The sequence below is a fragment of the Lucilia sericata genome, unplaced genomic scaffold (genome assembly GCF_015586225.1).
Source record: "Lucilia sericata isolate MDLA Ls3-8-SP2 unplaced genomic scaffold, ASM1558622v1 Contig000013F_arrow, whole genome shotgun sequence".
Classification (NCBI taxonomy): domain Eukaryota; kingdom Metazoa; phylum Arthropoda; class Insecta; order Diptera; family Calliphoridae; genus Lucilia; species Lucilia sericata.
In genome coordinates this window covers 1,336,479-1,357,914 of record NW_023994052.1, presented here as the reverse complement: position 1 = coordinate 1,357,914, position 21,436 = coordinate 1,336,479, and the positions used below count along the sequence as shown (strand labels likewise).

At 31.8% G+C, this 21,436-nt stretch overlaps 1 protein-coding gene across 4 annotated transcripts in view; it reads left to right on the top strand.

Moving 5' to 3' along the window:
- Positions 1–13,010, top strand: part of LOC119604476 — a 71,737-nt gene extending 58,727 nt beyond the window's left edge. For all 4 annotated transcript variants that reach the window (XM_037957130.1, XM_037957122.1, XM_037957138.1 and 1 more), the window contains 2 exons: positions 5,593–5,744; positions 12,546–13,010. In XM_037957130.1, the coding sequence (XP_037813058.1) occupies positions 5,593–5,744; positions 12,546–12,771 (378 nt within the window). In that variant the 3' untranslated portion in view covers positions 12,772–13,010. The remainder of the gene's footprint in view (positions 1–5,592; positions 5,745–12,545) is intronic.
- The last annotated feature ends 8,426 nt before the right edge of the window (positions 13,011–21,436 follow it).

Here is a 21,436-nt window from a genome sequence, read left to right as displayed (position 1 = left end):
TGGAAGAAAGTTATTGACTTGTAATAATTGATATGTTTTAAATAAAAAAGAGCTAAATGGCAAATTTGAATATCAGAATAAAATTGTATGGGTTTTTAGAACGTTTTTCTATCAACAATATATCAGTTCGAGTTCTCGGTAATTTGTATCAATTTGTTACTATATTCCGTTTGCGTACTTTACAAAATTTGCAACGAGAGAGTATTAGAATGATAAATATGACAGTTCGTTGATAGAGAATTTTTTACTGGATATTTTTTCTCCAGTAAAAGATATCAAACATATGAATGTTCACAACAAATTATTGATATTTGAAAATGTAAACAAACCAAACAAAACAAAAATTTGGTGAATTCGACATTTTTTAAAGAAAAAATATAAATTAATAACACACGAATATTAAAAAATGATTTGTAATTGGATTAATTATAAATTTATTTCTCATATATTAGTTTTCAATTGAGTTTGTTGAGAAAAATCATAACAACCTATATCAATATAGCGTTTTTAGAACAATTTAATTGAATTTTTTTAAAAATAAAAATTAACGAAATTCACCCAAAATATTTATTATTGTCCTAGGCAGTTTGGTATTGAAAATGAGTAAAATCGGTTTACACCGGGAAAAGTTATGAATCAAAATTTGAAACAACCTCGAAAAAAATAAGCATTTTTTACACATTCTGATGTAATTTTCTCGAAAACTATGAAAGATAATTCCATGAAAATCAGCATACATTCGTTTCTACATAAGAGCTTGACTCCTGCTGAAAATTGCCAGAATCGGTCCACAATTTCATATACCTCCCATACAAAAGTACATATTCCCGGAAAATAGGATTTTTGTTAATAACTTCCGTCACAATGTCGAAATCTTTACAAAATTTTACAAATTAAAATCTTATGTAAATAGAATTCATTCAGAGAAAAAATTTTCTGGATCGGTCCATAATTGGACATAGCTCCCATACAAGGTCCCCTCCCGAAAATAACTTAAACGCAAATAATTCATTTCTAAATCAAGTTATCTATATAAAATTTGGTACAAGTATTGCCCTCACATACAGAAGTATTACTGTGAAATTTTTTTTTCCATCGGTCCATAATTGGTCATAGCTCCCATACAAGGTCCCCTCCCGAAAATCACTTAAACGCGCATAACTCATTACTAACATAAGACATCCATATAAAATTTGGTACATGTATTACTCATGTGAACAGAAATATTATTGTGAAATTTTTTTCCGATCGGTTCATTATTGGTCATAGCTCCCATCCCTAAAATCACTTAAACGCGCATAACTTATTACAAAATTAAGATATCCATATAAAATTTGGTACATGTATTACTCTCACATACAGAAATATTACTGTGAAATTTTTTTCCGATCGGTCCATAATTGGTCATAGCTCCCATACAAGGTCCCTTCCCGAAAATCACTTAAACGCGCATAACTCATTACTAAATTAGGATATCCATTTAAAATTTGGTACAAGTATTGCACATATGCACAGAAATATTACTGTAAAATTTTTTTCCTATCGGTCCATCCTTGGTCATAGCTCCCATGCAAGGTTCCCTCCCGAAAATCACATAAACGCACATATTTCATTACAAAATATTGATATCCATACACTTAGCACAAATATTGCTCTTATATACATAAATTACACTATAAAATTGTTTTACGATCGGTCCATACTTGGTCGTAGCTCTCATACTAGGCCCCCTCCAGAAAATTACTTAATTGTACAATATTCATTACCAAATAATGATATAGATACAGAATTTTGAAATTTTGTTTTTATATACACAATTGGTCATAGCTCCTATACAAGGTCCTCTTTCGAAAATCTCTTAAATGCACATTACTCATTACCAAATAAAGCTATTGATACAAAAATTCTATTTCAAGATTTTTGCACGATCGGTTCATAACACACATTACTTATTACTAAATTACGATATAGATACAGAATTTTACTGAAATATATCTATAATTGGTCATATCTTCCATACTAGGTCCTGCCCCTAAAACCGTATTTAACTAGTTGCATTATCAATTTGTGTAGAACAAAATTATATATATGTATTTTGAAAATCCTTAAATCTTTCACACACATGCATACATGCAAATTAATAAAAATCGCCAAGCGTTGGTAATGTTCAATAAATCTTGGAATTGTAATAGATTTGAGCTGTTTGAATCTAGGGATTTTTCTATTTAAGATATGAGAAAAGTTATTTCTACAAATATTTGATCAATTAGAAAAGTATTAATATAAAAGTAGCTGATGGAGGGTATTTAAGATTCGGCTCAGCCGAATATAGCACTCTAACTTGTTTCTACTCAATTGTACTGCTTTTTTAACTACGATGTACGTTTTTTGTTGATTTCAAATCTGGCAAGCCTATTCTAGCAAATATTCATATGAATGTAATATTCGGTACTGCAAAATTTGAGGACTATTGTTCCTTCCAGATATAGAGGAACACACAGTGAAAATTTCAAGACGATAGGTTCAGTAGTTTAGCCTCCTATAAGGTACAAAGAAACATACATTGATTTTTGTTTATATAGATAAGGAGTGTGATCGAAAAATTCTCAACATACATTTATGTTAATAACAACGAAACCACTAAACTTACAGTTTTAATTTTTTTACTTTACCATACCAAGAACTTTTTGCTTTTGAAAATGCTTCCTACTTTTTGACTTTAGAAACATCATGTGGAACATTCCTTCTACCTAAACCAGGTTTTCTATCAACGGACAAATTCTTCCGGTACAGTTAAATAACATTGGAAACAGTTTACGGCAGACCTTTGAATGCTTGGCCAACTTTTTGTAGGACCAATTTGGGTTTTGTTGAAAAAATTAAAACATTTTAGTACACACTTTTTTCTGGTCACGCATTTTAATCAGATGAACAACAAATGAATATAATTGGCATCAAACATAATAACTTTAAGGTAACTTGATCAAAAAAATAATCAAATAATATTTGGGTTAAAAGTTTTAAGGAAAAACGTGTGTTAAGAGTTTTTCGGTCTCCCTCCTTATAAATCTAATACCAAGTTCACACGGCCAGTTGAATTACTTAATTCGCCCTCTGAAAGACGATAGCCAATTAACCCAATTCTACGACACATTCGTAATTCGTTTTGACAGTTCATAGCCATGTTATTTTTTTTTTCATTCATTATTTTGTAATTTTTTGGAATATTAGTGTGTGTGTAATGTAACAAAAATGCGTTTGTTACATTATTTTAATAAATTAAGTTATATATTTTCAATTTATTTGCATTTTTTTTATTTTATTTTTTATTTGTCTCCAACCAATGAAAGCAAACAGCTGATTATGATAAATACCCGATAAAATTAGAGATGACACTTATTAATTCGTAATTCGTACGTATTTCAAACTGAATTACGCTTGTGTAATTTGCAGGTGAAATTTTGTATGGCCAATCATGTCTTTCGTTATGTAATTGGGGGTTGAATGAGAGCGTGAATTACGAATAATTGTATCATGTGAATATTCGGGATTCATTTGACCCTAGCCGCCATACAAAGTCCCCTTCAGGAAATGACTTGAAGGTCCAAATCACAACTTCTTTGTAAGCGAACGTGGTAAGTGCTTGCTTTCAATGTCATCGCCGTGTTAAAATAATGAGTTAGAACGCTAATGAAGAAATAGTGAAAAGAGATTTTATTAGCATTTTAACTCATTACTTTTAAATAGTGTCCGACCGAACGTTCGGTGTTCGGCGAAATTTTGACCGAACGCCGAAATTTTTATAAAATGTTTATCATATTTTTATATCATCAAAAAGTTTTAAAAATGCTGAAAATCTGTTTACAGAAGTTATCATACATCCTGGCTGTACAATAAATTTCGGATATACATAGGTACAAAACGCCCTTTTAACCGTTCGTTTTTTCGGCTGATTTGAAAAACTGTTAACCAGGAATTGATTAAAAAGCTAAGAAAAGTCAAACATTTAATTTGAATTATCTAGTTTCGATTATAAATCTTTGATTTCATTTGTAACATCGAAATTTTCTAGGTTCTTATTCTCAAACGATCTAGACATGACTGTCAGTCAGTCAGTCTCTTGAAAGAACAATAGGACCTAAACTATTGTTGCAGTTTGATAGGTATTCAAAATGGACAAAATCGGTTTACATTTGGACATGGCCTCCATATAATGTTCGCTTTAGAAAATTACTAACGTTCATAACAGGCGTAAAAATACTAGTATTTTTATGAAATTATACTTAAATTTTTGTATGAACCAAAATTTCATATAAATTGGCAAATTCAAATTTGCGAATTGTGTTAAGTATTGTATATATATTTTTTATTTTTTTAAAAACTAATTTTACTGATTCGATAAAATTCATTTTCATTTCGATACATATTTAAAACGAAATTTTGATCACATTGGATCATAATATCATGTATAACAATATTATGATAAATACAAAAATATCATGATGAAATATTTTGACGGTATTTAATCATATGATATTTTAAAATTGTTACAATAACGATAATATGTTTAGACTACAATCATAATTTTAATCATAATATGTTGCTCTTAGAACATGGTTATCACAACCATGTTTTTTCTCAGCGTGCTCTTACAGATAATTATATCATTGTCAATAAATCGTTTAAAAACCAAAAATAAAAAAGTATTATTTTTCATTTAAAAAAAGTTCGTGTTCACCGAACTTTGAAAACCGAACAAACTTTCAAATTTACTGAAGTTCGGATTCGGTGTTCGGTACCGAACGAAATTTTGAGTTCGGTCGGACTCAACTTTTCAATGTAATTTGTTCGTGGGTATACATACATATATTCGGCTGTGCCAAATTTTACATTTTTTAAATTTAAATATATTTTTTTAATTTTAAGAATTTAAAATTTTTTAATATTTTTCCCATCTCTGCACGAAATTGTACAACACACACAATTTTTCATCCCAATCTAAATTTTTGAAGAATGCGAGGAAACCAATGTGGCCACATTTTAATTATCTTTTTTTAACACGTAAAAAGTTATGGCACTTTTCACAAAAGTGTTAAGCACTTTTAAAGCTATAGGACCTTCCTCGTGGACCTTCCTTTGTGTGTTTACAAAGTTTTGTCCATATCGGTGACTATGGGAAAAATCTTTTAAATTTAAAATGGAATTCCTCTATATGTGACCAAACCAAGCTAAATGAAAATTATTAAAACGGTCTATAATTTAACTTATCTCCTATATAAATATCCCCTTGGAATTGCATAGGCACATCAAAACTTGTTGCATAAGATTTTCTATCAGCATAGGATTTCTCTAGGACTGAGAAGATTATTAATGGAATTATATGTACATATTTATAAATTTACTATTTTTTCAAATTTGTATAATAAATTTGAAAGAAATGCCTACAAATAGAATGAAATAGGTGATCCGTTCAATATTTCCTAAAGGGGATATTGTAGACCAAAAACACTGTAGAAGAATAATTGTTTAGGCACCTATAATTAACATGATTTTTTATAATTTCCGATTTACTGAAAAACTTTTTCATTTCAGTTCGAATACAACTTTTTGTTAAAACTCATGGCCTTAGAAGGATTTGGAAAAGTAATTGGATCTCTGGAGGACGTAGTAATCTATGCTGAATTAGCGGTTGACATTTTAACATTTAAGATGAAATTATACGATTTTCGTGTTATTCAATTCAGGTATGTTTTGATATTAGTTCTTATGTTGTTTTAAAAATACGTTTAAGAATATTACAATACGTTTGTTAAGGCATACATAAGTCGTTCAACAGCTCAAACAATTGTAAAATATTACAATAGAACTAATACAGCAGAAAATAAGACCAGATCAGGTAGACCAAGCAAGCTATCAGAGAGAGAGAGACAAACGTAATATTCTCTGACTCATAGCAAATGAATGCAGAATAAGTGCCGTTAATATCTCAAAAGATATTGAAAATACTAACCACATTAGTATTCATCCTGAAACTGTGTGAAATGTATTAAGGACCAAAAATTTTCACATTCATATTTGTTGTGTTTTTATCTTTAAATGTGTATATGTTTAAGTAAAAACAAAGTGAAGATATGTATGTATGAATTTAGTCTTTTATTAAGTTAATGTTTACGATATAAATCTCAAGCTTAGAATGAATATTAATTAGCAATGCAGTTTGACAGTTGTTTAAACTACAGAGCTTTTACAAATTGCAACGCCGGTATTACTTCTTGGCATTGCCAACATCTCCCTTTGTTTTAGATATATAATATGGGGCCCAATACGGAGGCTTTCGATTTCGACTTGACCTTCTTAATTTCACATTTGAGTCAGCAGCAACATTAGATTCAAGAGGTGGAGTAGGACTTACAAATGGTTGAGTTGTTTGAGGAGATTGGCTAGACGAAAGTTGTTCTGCGGGCTGATGTGATGCTGGAGCTTCTACTGGAATACACGACGATGGTTCAGCAACTTGGTGTTCTGTTGAAATATAATTTGGATTATGTTGTTGTTCAAAATCTTCCTGACCAACATCCATTCGTTCAGCAGCATTTGTGGTTTCTAAATGATTAAAAGATATTGGTTGTAAGTCAAAACAATCTAAAAGATCTGTTAATGATGAAGTGTTCGATTCAGGGCATTTGGAAAAATTTGGTCTTAATTGGTTAACATGACATCGAACGATTCTGGAATGTGATGAATTAAGTTTTACCTCGTACATAACTTTACCGATCTTATTTGTAATTATTCCGGGGGTCCATTTCATTTCATTTCTCTTGTATACCTTTGCTAACACTTGTTGTCCAATATCGTAGATTCTTTGTTTAGCTCCATATTGGTTATTAAACTGAGATTCCATTTTCTGGTTACGAATTAGGATATCCACATTAGGTTTGTGTAGCAAGTCAAGGTTTATTCTAATTTTCCTTCCCACGAACAATTCAGACGGAGTTTTTCCCGTAGCTTTATTTGGAGTAGACCGATAACACTGGAGGAAAGTATTTAGATTGGCTTTTGCTGTTCCTGACCCTTCTAATTTTTTTAATGCTCTTTTTAAGGTATCCACAAATCTTTCGGCTTGTCCATTTGATTGTGGGTGGTAAGGCGCTGTAAATATGTGTTGTATTTCGTTTTCTATGCAAAATGTGGCAAATAACTGGCTTGAAAATTTGGTGCCATTATCACTCACAATCAATTCTGGATTACCAAATGCAGTTGTAAAATCTCGAAGGCAGTCAATTATAATGGCAGATGAAATTGATTTAATTTGATATATTTGGGGCCACTTAGAGTATGCGTCCACAATAATAAAATAGTAAAAATTATCCACGGGACCGGCTATGTCCATATGGATCCGTTGCATTGGTCTGTTAGCAATTGGCCAGGATGCTAATGTAGTTTTTGACAGTGTTTTTGCAACTACTGAACATTTAGAACAATTTTGAACGTATTTTTTTATGTCCTCATCTATTTGCGGCCAATATACATAACTTCTTGCCAACATTTTTGTTCTTTCAATGCCATCGTGAGCCTTGTGCAATTCTTTTAAAATTTTATTTCTGAAACATTTAGGTATGACAATTCTATCACCACACGCAGAGAAAAAACATGGTTCAAAATGGTTACTACAACTATCCCATATTTACTGTAACAATATATTGTTTTCAAAAACATATAATTGTTATTTTAATTAGATTTTAACAATATTTTAGTTACTGTAAACATTTTCATGTTCAAGGCAATTATAAATTTGAGTATGATTCACTGGAAAATAATTATTTTTACAACAACTAAATAATGATAACAATGAAAACATATTATGTTATTTACAACCATTTGTAACCATTATATGTTATGTTATATAACCATTGTATGTTATGTTGTTATAAATAACTATTATATGTTATGTTGTTATATGTCTGCTGATACAACAACAAATGAATTCAACAACAAAACAACTTTTGCCACAAACATTTACTCATGCAGATTACTTTTTCGTTGTGTGTTTTTTTACGCGACAATAAAATGAGTTGAAATAATTCTTATTTGGTTTATAACAATAAACGTATAAGTATTTCAGTTTGTATAAAATAATGTAGTTATGTTTTTGTGAAGCAAATTGAAATTTGCGAATTGTGTTAAGTATTGTAAGTATAATATATTTATATATATTTTTTACTTTTTTTTAGGAACTGTAATTTTACTAATTCAGTAAAATTTATTTTGATTTCGATACATATAAACGAAATTTTGATCACATTGGATTGTAATATGATCATGTATAACAATATTACGATAAATAGAAAAATATTATGATAAAATATTTCCACGGTATATAATCATAATATGATATTTTAAAATTGTTACAATAACGATAATATGTTTAGACTACAATCATAATTTTAACCATAATATGTTGCTCTTAGAACGTGGTTACCGCAAGCATGTTTTTTCTCTGTGTGCATACATCAAACAGTCGCTGGCAATACTCAAATTGTCTTTTCGTGAGAAATAATTTTTTTAATATGAATCAATTATTTTGGGCCACTTACCAAATTTTAGGTGGCTTATAACGGTTTGAAGTTCATCATCTTTTTCAGTGGCAGCACGAATCATATTGAAAGTGACGGGTAGAGATTTTGTGGCATCATCAATCACCAACTTGATGTCCTTCTCTAGCTGAATGCAGGTTATCACCGTTTCTTCATTTGGTTTTGGGGCGTATCAATCAGTCTCGATAAAATATCGGCAGCGCCAAAATTATTTGTTGATACATATTGTAGTTCAAAATCGTAAGACATTAGTGTTAATGCCCAACGTTGAAGGCGATTTTCGGAGTGCGCAGGAATTCCCTTTTTACTTGAAAATATAGCCAATAGTGGCTTATGGTCGGTTTGGAGGATAAATTTTCTTCCGTACAGGTATTTATGAAATTTCACAACAGCAAACACAAGCGCTTCTTTCTCAATTTGGGAATAATTTTTTTCCGCCGAGGTAAGTGCTCTTGAGCAATGATATATTGCTTTCTCACTTCCATTTGGGAATACATGACATATATATGCCCCCAGGCCAACATTTGAAGCATCTGCAGCTACTTTGATTTGAAGTCGTGGGTCAAAATACGTCAGCAACAAATCGGAACATAAAAGTTGTTTGAAACGTTGAAAACTTTGTTGACATTCGTTCGACCAATTCCATTTTACGTTTTTCTTCAAAAGTTTGTCTAACGGGTCTCTTAGTTTTCGCATGTCTGGAAGAAATTTGCCGTAGTAGTTGACTGCTCCTAAGTACGACCGCAATTGGCTGATATTTGTAGGTGGTGGTAATTGACGAATTTGTTTGATTTTGTTTTTATCTGGAGATATGCCCTTGCTATCAATGTGATATCCCAGATAAGTACATGACGATTTAAAAAATTTACATTTTTCAAAATTTACTGTCATGTTATACTTCTTCAACCGTTCTAAAACAAGTTTTACTACTTTTTCGTTTTGATCACGTGTTTTTGTTGCGATGACCACATCATCCAAATAAGGGTACGCACCTTCAACACCGGAAAGTATGGTTTGTATGGCCTGCTGAAATGCGCCTGGTGCGGATTTAACTCCTTGAGCAAGACGATTAAATGTGTAAAGACCACGGTGAGTATTAACCACCAATAACTTTTTCGTTTCGTTATCCACCTCCAGCTGCATGTAGGCGTTGTTTAGGTCTATAATTGAAAATGATGAGCAATTATTGAAATTTACAAATATATCATCTGGTAGGGGCAACGGAAAATTGTGTGGCTCAAGCTGAGCGCTGAGTCCTGTAGAATAATCACCACAGATTCTAAGCTTACCAGATGATTTTTTTACCACAACAATCGGAGCGGCCCATTCTGAATAGTTTACTGGGGTGATAATGCCTTCTCGCTCCAAAGTGTCAAGCGTTTCGTCCAGAGATTGCTTTACGGCGTATGCTACCTGTCGTTTGGGGCGGAATACTGGAACAGCGTTTTGTTTTAATGGCAGATGAATTTTAAAATTTTTGACATGTCCGATTTCCTCCCTAAAGACATCCAGAAATTGTTGACGTAGATCCATTGGTGTTAGCGTACCTTTGAGATTTATGTTTTTACATGATGTATACGAATCGACAGGTTTATGCCACAAATTAAATTTGTCGATTGGGTCAGACCCAAAAAGATTTAAATTTGGAATAGAGGAAACCAAAATGCTACAAATAATGTCTGTGTTATTTATAGATACCATTGCATCAAAATCTCCTAAAATATTTATGCTGTTTGCTGAAGCATCCTGGGGTTTTAAATTTGTTGTATGTAATGGTGGCTTACCGAGTTTTATCCATATTTGTTTAGAAATTATTGTAACATCGGATCCAGTATCGTGTTGTAATTTAACTCTTATATTATTAATAAGTTAACTGACATATCTTCGGCTTTTGATTGAGGTTTTACCTGTGTGCACGCTTTTTATATAATTCTTTTTGTTAAATTTATTTTTCGATTTGTTTTGGCGGCTATTTTTTTCAGGAAAACATGAGCAGAAACCTTCTTTGTGGCCCATTCGGTTGCATAGACTGCATTTGTGATTTGTGTATTTGCAGTCACGTACGAAATGCATTTGGCCACATTGCCAACAGGGACGCTTTGGCATTTGAGATTTGTGTTCTGAAAAATTTGACGATTTAATTGCATTAATATTTGTTTGGTTATTTTCTTCAACAGTGACGTCACGTTTTAAACATTCAATTCGTTGAATTTCTGCTACCAATTTGTCTATTGTAATTGGTGCTGTCTCTGTTTCATTTTCAAGTAAGGTTAAGAGTCTAGCTTTTATTTCTCTGTCCTTTTCCATCTTTAAACGAATATTAAACATTTAAAGTTGTCTGCACTGCATTTGTTTAATAAAAAATTTTCGCAATGGCGGTTAACAATGGCGGCATAACTTACAATATCTTCCATTTCACCTCTTACATTTTGCATACACTTTACCCGTAAATTAAATAAACTTTCTTTTCTGCCAAATAATTTTTTTAGGATTTCGAGCGTTTCAGCAAATGTAACGTCTCGAGGCTTCCTGGGTAGCAAGTAATTCTTATATTTATTGAATACCTCCGTACTTACTTTTCTCAGCAATAACCTAACTTTTGATGCGTCGTCAAGCTCTTGTGCTTCGGTTACAAAAATGTCCTCGTATCTGTCATACCACGTTGAAAATATTTGGCCATCTTCCGGTTCATATACGAACTCACGAATATTTTTAGATATTATATCCATTAAGGCCTCAGGTGCAGTGGATAAACAAGATGCCGGTGTCGATGAATTAGAAGCTTGGGCGGAACCACTGTTTTGTGTTATGTTGATAAGCATCTCCATCAACCTTTGTTGTTTGTCTATTGACTCCTGTTGGCGAACCAAAATTTCTCCAACAACATTGTCCAAAGATCTTGTTGCCATTTTTGTCCTCGTCGCCACTTGTTGTGTTTTTATCTTTAAATGTGTATATGTTTAAGTAAAAACAAAGTGAAGATATGTATGTATGAATTTAGTCTTTTATTAAGTTAATGTTTACGATATAAATCTCAAGCTTAGAATGAATATTAATTAGCAATGCAGTTTGACAGTTGTTTAAACTACAGAGCTTTTACAAATTGCAACGCCGGTATTACTTCTTGGCATTGCCAACAATATTCCAAGAAAAAACCATTTATTAAAGAAGTTAAAAACGCCTCGAATTTGCTAATCTCCACAAAAAATATGGTATTAGATGAGTCTAAATATAATATATTCGGATACGATGGAAAGCTCAGAGTCTGGAGAAAATCTAACAAGGAAATGGAAACTAAAAATTTATTATCAACAGTGAAACACTGGGGAGTATTTCAGTTGCTGGAGTAGGAAACTTGGTCTTCGTTGATTTTTTTATCTATTTAAATCTTTTGAAAGAAATTTGAGGTCATCCGCTAAGAAAATGTATTTCAGGCAAATGTATCTTCCAGCAAGGTAACGATTCGAAACATACTTTACAAATTCTAAAGGAATGGTAACTGCAAAACGTCCCAAAACAACTACATTCTCCGCCCCAATTGCCGAATTTGAATCCAATTGAAAATATTTGGGATAAATTGGACACACGTGTACGAAAAAATAAAATATCTACCAAGGAACCCCTTTAGTTGAGGAATGGGTCAAAATTGAGACAGATAAATCGAGAATAATATTTTAAAATTAACTGTATGTTTGTGCACTTTTTTGTGTTATTTTTAAGACTGAATTATGTTTTGCGTATATAAATTTGTATTAAGTCCAGAAAGTTTGTGAATTATTTTTTAATATTAATAGTTATTTTTATAAATATTGCATTCTATCAAAGAAAACTAAATTTTTAATATTGTACGTAAACTTTATTGAGCTAGTGTATATAAGGTTTCTAAATTAAACACATGTCTGTTCAATGATAAAATCAATTAGATTAATTTCTTAATTTTTCTTGTTTCAGAAATATTCAAGTGCAGTTGGATCAAACACGATTCATTAGGCACTTGACCGGAGTAATTTTAAGTCCTATAACAAATTTATTCAAGGATCGGATTACTACATCGATATCAGATGGCCTTAAAGATCAAATGCAAATGGTTATGGATGATTTTAACAACGAGGATCCTTTAGAATTAAAAAATTTCGTTAAACAAATTCTAGGAGGATTAACAGGTCAAAAGAATTAATGTTCTTTGAAATGAGCGTTAAATATTGTTATATTATTATGCATAAATACGTTTTATTGTGATGTTTTATTTTTGGTTAAATACTTTACTTAATATAAGTTAAAATGTACATAAATTTGTAAATATGTTCAGAATTTAGGGGTACTAAAAACAAAAAGGGGATTTTTAACTATTTGTTATTTCTTATTGATAATGTAATGTTAATTTTGTCGTTTAAATAAAGTCATTGTGAAATTTCATGGTATATTCATTCATTCAGACCGAGTCGAAATTAAGTGATTTGGGCTCGAATTTATAATTGTGTAATTATGTCATTCTGTATTGTAATGACAATGTATCTTCAGTACCAAAATATTCTACCTACCTATCATTGCTGTTTTGGTAGATCTTCGAAAATTTGTTGCGAAGGATCGCACAGGTCTTTCGACATTATTTTCCTTCTTCTTTTTGGACCGTGCCGTTAGTGAAGTTATGAATAACATTGCATGCAAGTACAACATCTACATTGCCCGTTGCCTTCGATTGTTTTCAATAGTATTCTCCTACAAGCACATAATATTTCAAAGTAATTTTCAATTATATAGTTTTTTTGTATCCTAATTTGATCCGAGAAAAACAGCGTTACCTATGCAGTAGTGTGGGAATATCCCTATATCAACATAATAATAGAATTTACAGAGAATCGAAAATAATGTATTTCTAATATAGTCTAGTGTATTTTTCGTTATAATTACGTTTTTTATATCGAATTTATACCTAAGTAGTATTGAAATCTCTTTCGATGTCCTTATATTGCTGAGTAGTGGGTACACTGAGGTAAATTGGTGAAAGTACTTGCCAAAACACGTCACATGTTTGGAGAACTATTCGACTCACGGTCGACTTTCCAATTCGTGGCTCCATGTTATGAATCCGTAACCCAAACTATGACTTCTCAAGTTATTTGAGTGTGTTTAGAAAGTTGTTCCTCGTCAAGGGTTTTTTATAAGAATGAAAAGTTTTTTGTTATATTCTGAAGTTGTATAATCCTTATTTATGGGTCGAAATTCGTCGAATTTTATTAAAAAATTATATATTTTGTTATGTTTCTTGATCACTCAAAAAACATTTAAGCCAATATTTTTAAGTCCAAATAAAGTTAAAGTATAAAATTTTCGAATTCTATTGATTTTAGAGAAAACCCCACATTCCCCAATAAGCTATTTTCCTGCTATTCAAGTATAAAAGGAACTAAATTCCAGTCAGATTTTCAAATTTAAAGTGTTGAAATACCCTTTAATTCAATAGCATTCTGCAGTGAATAGGTAACAAGTCGAACATTACCATGTTATTACAAGTTAATTCAAACATTGAAGTATATTGCAATTTAAGTCCAAAAAAATACATATATTATGTACATACCTAGCAAAAACATACTGTCATTCTAAGTCTGCATTACTTAGAAGGAGCCTCATAATGACTTACAAATAATATAATATGTAAGTACTTCTTATCCTTAACAAATTGTTTTCGAATTTTTTTATTACACAAACGAAAAAAAATATTTTTGAATACTAATGGTACTAATGGTTGGACGTATCCTCATATGCTTTTTTTAATGGAAACTACTTAACTCCATATTTGTAGGCGATCGTAGGAAGTACTTAACTAACTCCCAATTTGTAAGCGAGCGAGGTAAGTACTTGCCTTCAATGTCATCACCGTGTTCAAATTCAAATATTTCCTCATTTACTATCTTTGCTTAAATATTTTTTTGAGTAAAGAAAGTAAAACCAAATTTTTTGGATTTTTTTTATGACATTTTGGTTTTTGCAGATTAAGGCAGAGCCCATTTTCCTTTGTCCAGCAATGTATTCTGTTGATAACGTTGTTCATTTTATTAACGTTTTCGGAAGAGATATTGCTAGACTTCTGCTATATAACTGAACGTCGGCAGCATACATACATATGTATATATGTACTTTGCGGAGGGAAAGTTGATCAGACAGATCGTTGGCATAAATTGAAAATAATAGTGGTCCCAGAACCGAACCTTGAGGTACTCCCTTCTATGTTATTAGCATAAACAGATTGTGTACGTTCCGAAAGATACGATGATATGTATTAGTTTCGTAGATGTGTTAGAAAAGTTAAAATTTCAATTTTGAACACAGAGTTTGGTGGCCAAGTGTATCAAAAGCCTTAGAGTGGTCGGGAAATACTGTTAATGCAAGAATGTTAAATTTGCTAGTTGTAATAATTGTGTTAAAAAGATGAATGTACGGCAGTAGAAAGGAAAAATTATCCTTATGAATTTTGGATGTATGTTGTCATCAACATGGAGGTTTATGAAGATTTTGTTCAACTCATTAGGTTCAATAGGACAAGTTTCGTATTTATCACTTTTACCAATTTCTATATCTTTGATAGTCTTCCATGTGTTCTTCGAATCAATTGCAAAGCTAAACTTTTGGGCATAGAAGTTAGTCTTAGCTATCTGGATTTTTTTTGTTAATATCACTTCTATGTAGCAACACGAAAGTCTATATGATGTCTCTACGCCGTATTGCCTCCTGAATCCCATGCGTGAACTATGGTTTCTTCTTGGGTGTAATTTTTATCTTTTCCACCGTCGTAAGGCATGTAATGTTCCTATCTAAGAAATTTAACTATTCACCTGCCGAACCATACGATATATATTAAACCAATAAATGGTGCAAAAAGTATTAATCAGAAAGTTATAATTAATGTCTTTAAAATCCCGATGAAAAAGTACTTTATTTTCCTGATGCAATTGGAGATCGAATGTTACATAAATTAAATCATGTTTTGAGAAACTAAAAGCTGTTAATTGATCGTAGAGAAGTACTTTAGATGGGTCTCCGACGAAAATAAAATCAAGTAGTGTGCTACATGTTGCTGCATGGTACTTTAGCATAAGTAGGAGTGAGCCCTATCGCCCCCATGGCGAATTTAAGAAAAGATTCTGCAAATTCATTAAGCAGATTGGAGATAAAATCTCTCAGAATTGCTATATCACTATATGACATAGAAATAGATTCCATTTTTTTAATGAAATCAGGGAAAGATATGTATATCGCTCGTAACTATGTTAAATATAACTGTATATCGATAAAAAGCGGCACAACTAAGTTTTATACAAGCCTTGATGACCTTGCCAAATTTCATAAAGATCGGGCCTCATTTGACCCTAGCTCCCATACAAAGTCCCCTTAAGAAAATTACTTGAATGTGCAAATTAAATTATAAACACAAATATCGCGATGAAATTCAGAACAAATAAATATTATATAAATATATTCACAAAACTTTATCGGGCTTGGTCCATATTTGCCCCTAGCCCCCATATAAAGCCTCTTTCAGAAAATTAGCTTTTCATCCAAAAATTGCTTAAATGTATCAGAACAATGAATTATTATGAAAAATAAATCACATTTAATATTCATAACTTGTGTAGGGTATCATATGGTCGGCCAAGCCCGACTATACTATCTTACTTGTTTATATTGTTTTTTATTATACCCTTCACCTTCGTGAGAATATATTAATATAATTTTCCGACCATATAAAGTATATATATTCTGGATCCTTATAGATAACGGAGTCGATTTAGCCATGTCCGTCTGTCGATCAGTTTGTTTGTCTGTGTGTATGTTGAAATCAGTTTTTAGAAGACCCCAGATATCTGCGAGATCCGAATTTTCAATAATTCTATCGGAAATACGATCGCTATTTAAAATCAGCCCAATCGGCCCATAAATAACGAAGATATGAGTAAAAATCCGAGATCCCCTCTGAAAATTTAATCAAAAATCTACATTTTTCGTGCATGCTTATACAGAAACAATAAACAAACAAAAACAAAATACAGTATCAAACGGTTAATGTTTTTGTTATTTTAATTTCTTGTTTATCAACACAAAGCAAAGAATGAACATCACGTTACGTTACGTTGTTATTGGCTAGAAACATGATACTAAGTATGTAGAGCCAGGATTAGGCGAGAACACATTAAAGGGGACTTTTTGTTCTACAAAACGTACTTTTTGAATTTTCGATAATATTGAACCTAAAAACATGAAATTTAGCATGTAGGGCCTTGACTAGGTAAGAAACTATAAAAGGGGCCTTTTTGGTACTTTTTTCTTTCTACAAAAGGTACTTTTTGAATTTTCTATAATATTGAACCTAGAAACATGAAATTTAGCATGTAGGGCTTTGACTAGGTAAGAACCTATAAAAAGGGACTTTTTGGTACTTTTTCGTTCTACAAAAGGTACTATCTGAATTTTCTATAATATTGAACCTAGAAACATGAAATTAAGTATGTAGAGTATGGATAAAATGAGAACCCATAAAAGGGAACTTTTTGGTACTTTTTCGTTCTTCAAAAGGTACTTTTTGAAATTTCTATAATATTGAACCTAGAAACATGAATTTAATTATGTAGAGCCTGGATTAAGTGTGAACCCATAAAAGGGGACTTTTTGGTACTTTTTCGTTATTCAAAAGGTACTTTTTGAAATTTATATAATATTGAACCAAGAAATATGAAATAAGCATGTAGAGTCCGGATTAAGTTAGAACGTATAAAATAGGACTTTTTGGCACTTTTTCAATTTTCTGTAATTTTTGAATTTTCTGTAATATTGAACGTAGAAACATGATCTTTAGCATGTAGAGCCTTGGTACTTTTTGAATTTTTTATAATATTGAACCAAGAAACATGAAATTAACTATGTAGAGCCCGGATTAGGCCAGGACACATAAAAGGGAACTTTTTGGTACTTTTTCGTTCTTCAAAAGGTACTTTTTGAAATTTCTATAATATTGAACCTAGAAACCTGAATTTAATTATGTAGAGCCTGGATTAAGTGTGAACCCATAAAAGGGGACTTTTTGGTACTTTTTCGTTATTCAAAAGGTACTTTTTGAAATTTATATAATATTGAACCAAGAAATATGAAATTAAGCATGTAGAGTCCGGATTAAGTTAGAACGTATAAAATAGGACTTTTTGGCACTTTTTCAATTTTCTGTAATTTTTGAATTTTCTGTAATATTGAACGTAGAAACATGATCTTTAGCATGTAGAGCCTTGGTACTTTTTGAATTTTTTATAATATTGAACCAAGAAACATGAAATTAACTATGTAGAGCCCGGATTAGGGCAGGACACATAAAAGGGAACTTTTTGGTACTTTTTAGTTCTACAAAAGCTACTTTTTGAATTTTCTATAATATTGAACCTAGAAACATGAAATCTAGCATTTAAAGCATGCACTAGCATTCCCTTTTTTGATGAAATTTTCAGAGGTTGTTTGAATTTTTGCTCATATCTCAGTTATTTATGGACGGAGTAGATTTTTGTACCCAGCGTTGCCCGGAGTTTTATGTAGTTTCATAACATTATACATACTTATGTATCCCCCTTAGGGTAAACTATAAAATCTGCTGTCCATAGATCAATTTACATTTCATCTCTAAAATGTTTCGATTTTCAGAAATATGAAATTTGGTTGACTTAAAACAACTTCCATAACATTTACAAACTAAACATTTTTACTCTTTTACCTCTAACTAAGAGATGTTTGGAAAATACTTTACAAATATTTTTTTTACAATTTATAAAGCTACAATTCAAATTTATTTGCATCTGATCTATAGAAAGAATGAAAAAAATCCAAAATTATAGTAAAGTCTAGTTAGCTAAAACTAAAATATATTTAAGTTAGGATAAAGAATATTCGTTGACATAAAGTGCTAATCTTTCCCTTCTTCATGTTTCAAAAAATTCACCTTTTCCTCTGAAGGTCTCCTTATGAAGAAACTTCTTATAAATATTTTTGTGATCTTATAAAGCTACAAATGATTTTCCAAATTTATGAATGTTGTTTAATAAATTTCCTCTTTTCCCCTCCCTTTTCCTTTTTAATAATGATTTGCAAAAACATTTTTGAAAAACAAATTTTTTGACCGATTGCGAAGAAATATTTATAAATTTATTTGCCACGCCTAGAAATACCGACCTTTTTGTTTTTATACCCACCATCAAAAAAGATGGGGGTATATTGATTTTGTCATTCCGTTTGTAACACATCGAAATATTGGTCATAGACCCACAAAAGTATATATATTCTGGGTTCTTATTAAATTCTAAGACGATCTAGCCATGTCTGTCCGTCCGTCTGTCTATTGAAGGCACGATAGAGTCCGAACGGAGCGAGATAGAGGATTGAAATTTTCCACAAATATTCTCTATAGGTAAGGTTTGTTTTGTATTAAAAATGGGCAATATCGGTCCACGTTTTCGGATAGCCCCCATACAAGTGGACCCCCGCCCATATGCCCATAACAGCTTTAATGGGCATATCTGTATTAAAAGCACGAATATGGCGATGAAATTCGACATACATAAGTTTCATTTGATCCAAAATCTCCCTACTAAATTTTATGAGGATCGGTCCATAATTGACCCTACTCCCCATATAAGGCACCTTCAGAAAATTGGTTTAACGCTCATTACTGGCTTAAAAATACTAGTATAACAATGAAATTTGACATAAGTAAGTCTCTTATGATCAAAAACTGATCAAAAAATCGGTCCATAATTGACCCTCCCCCCATATAAGGTCCCCTTCAGAAAATTACTTTAACGCTCATTACTGGCTTAAAATACAAGTATAGTGATGAAATTCGACACACATACACGCAAAGAGAAAACATGGTTGTACATTTTCATTGCGATCAAAATATTTTCCTAAATGTCTGATATGACTATTACAATAAAACCTTAATTTATATAACCATTTAACATATCATATTATAAAATTACATGATCCTCAATTATGAAAGTTATTTTATTTTTCTACCAAACATTTGAAATTATTCCTATAAAAATTAATTTATTTTTCAAATTTGTAAACATATTTTAATTAAAATTTACTCTTTTAAAGAAAAACAAAATATATGTTATTAAAGGTAAGTATAAATGTGAATTTAGAATAGCAATTGCGTTTCCTATTCCTTTCATTTGTTTAGTTAAATATACTTAAAAGGGCACCTTTTCTTATTTGAAGAAAAAAAATTAGATGTATATTTGAGTTTAATTGACATTTTTACTGTGACGTCATTGTTAAAACAAAAAAAGTTGAAGTTCAAACATGTATTGCTTACTGTTTCTATGTATTTTCAATATTAAACTTTCAATATTTATACGAATCATTTAATTTTTGATGGTACAACATCATTGTTGAATATGCCATTTTTCTCTCTAAAACGCCACAGAGCGTCATTTGATAATAAGAACTTGAAGATTAAAGAAGTGTAAGAAACAAGTAATTGAAGTTAAAATAAAAAACTAATTGAATTAAAAAAAATACATTTTCTTATAAAACTATGTGAGTGTAAAATATAAAAAGTGATTATTTAATTCATAAAGTATAAGAAATTTTATATTTTTACATATTTTATCATTTTTCTTTTTATACCCTACACCACTTTAGTGGGGAGGGTATATTGGATTTGTGCTGATGTTTGTAACATACAAAAATATTCGTCCTAGACCCACCTTAAAGTATACCAATCGGCTTAGAATCGTTTTCTGAGTCGATTAAGCTATGTCCGTCCGTCCGTCTGGCTGGCTGGCTGGCTGGCTGTCCATGTAAACCTTGTGCGCAAGGTACAGGTCGCAATTTTCAAGATAATTGGATGAAATTTGGCACGCACGACTAGACTTATAATCTAAATCCTCATCCTCTAAATACTCATAATCGGTATACTTATCAGTGTTGCCCTCTGAGTCCAATTCGTAATCATCAACATCCCCAGTAGGTTCCAGCCATTTTCTTAAGCGCGTCGAATCAACTATACCCTTATAGGGCATCTGAGTCACTTGACAATTTTCCACATCGGTCACTTCATAACGATCGTTGCCAACACATTCCCGGATGACATAAGGCCCCCTATATCTAGGTATAAATTTCCTATTGATCCCTACAGTAGTGTCAACATTCCTCATAACAACAAGGTCCCCTACGTTAAATTTCCTAGGAGCCCTGTGACTCCTCTTATAGTACTCCGAACTATACTTCTGTGATTTCCGTATCGCCCCATTCGCCGCGGACCGTATCCCATTAAGATCAGCCCCTACCTGTTCGGACCTATCCCGCAGATACTCAGTCAGTTCGTCCAAAATTTCCCCTCTCTGCTCCACCCCAAACAACATCACACTGGGTGTCTGCTTAGTCGTACTATGCACGGTGTTATTAATCGAAAATTCCACCTGAGTCAACTTCCTCACCCAATCAGCATGAGCAACTGGCTCCGTAAGCTTAGCCAACATTGCCTTTATATCGCGATTCACCCTTTCCACCTGGCCATTAGACTGTGGTGAAGCGACCGACACCTTCACATGAGTGATATTATGTTCGGACACAAATCTTTCGAATTCACAGGAAGTGAAGCACGACCCCCGATCACTAATAATACGTCTAGGTCTGCTGTAATTTCCAAAATACTTCGTCAAAGCGCAACAAACCTCCTTTGTACCCGGTGTGTTAACAGCATAAAGTCTCACAAACTTGGTAAATGAATCAACCACCACCAATATATGCCTCCTTTTGGAGGTCACAGCAGGTAAAGGCCCGAAGTGATCGACATGCAA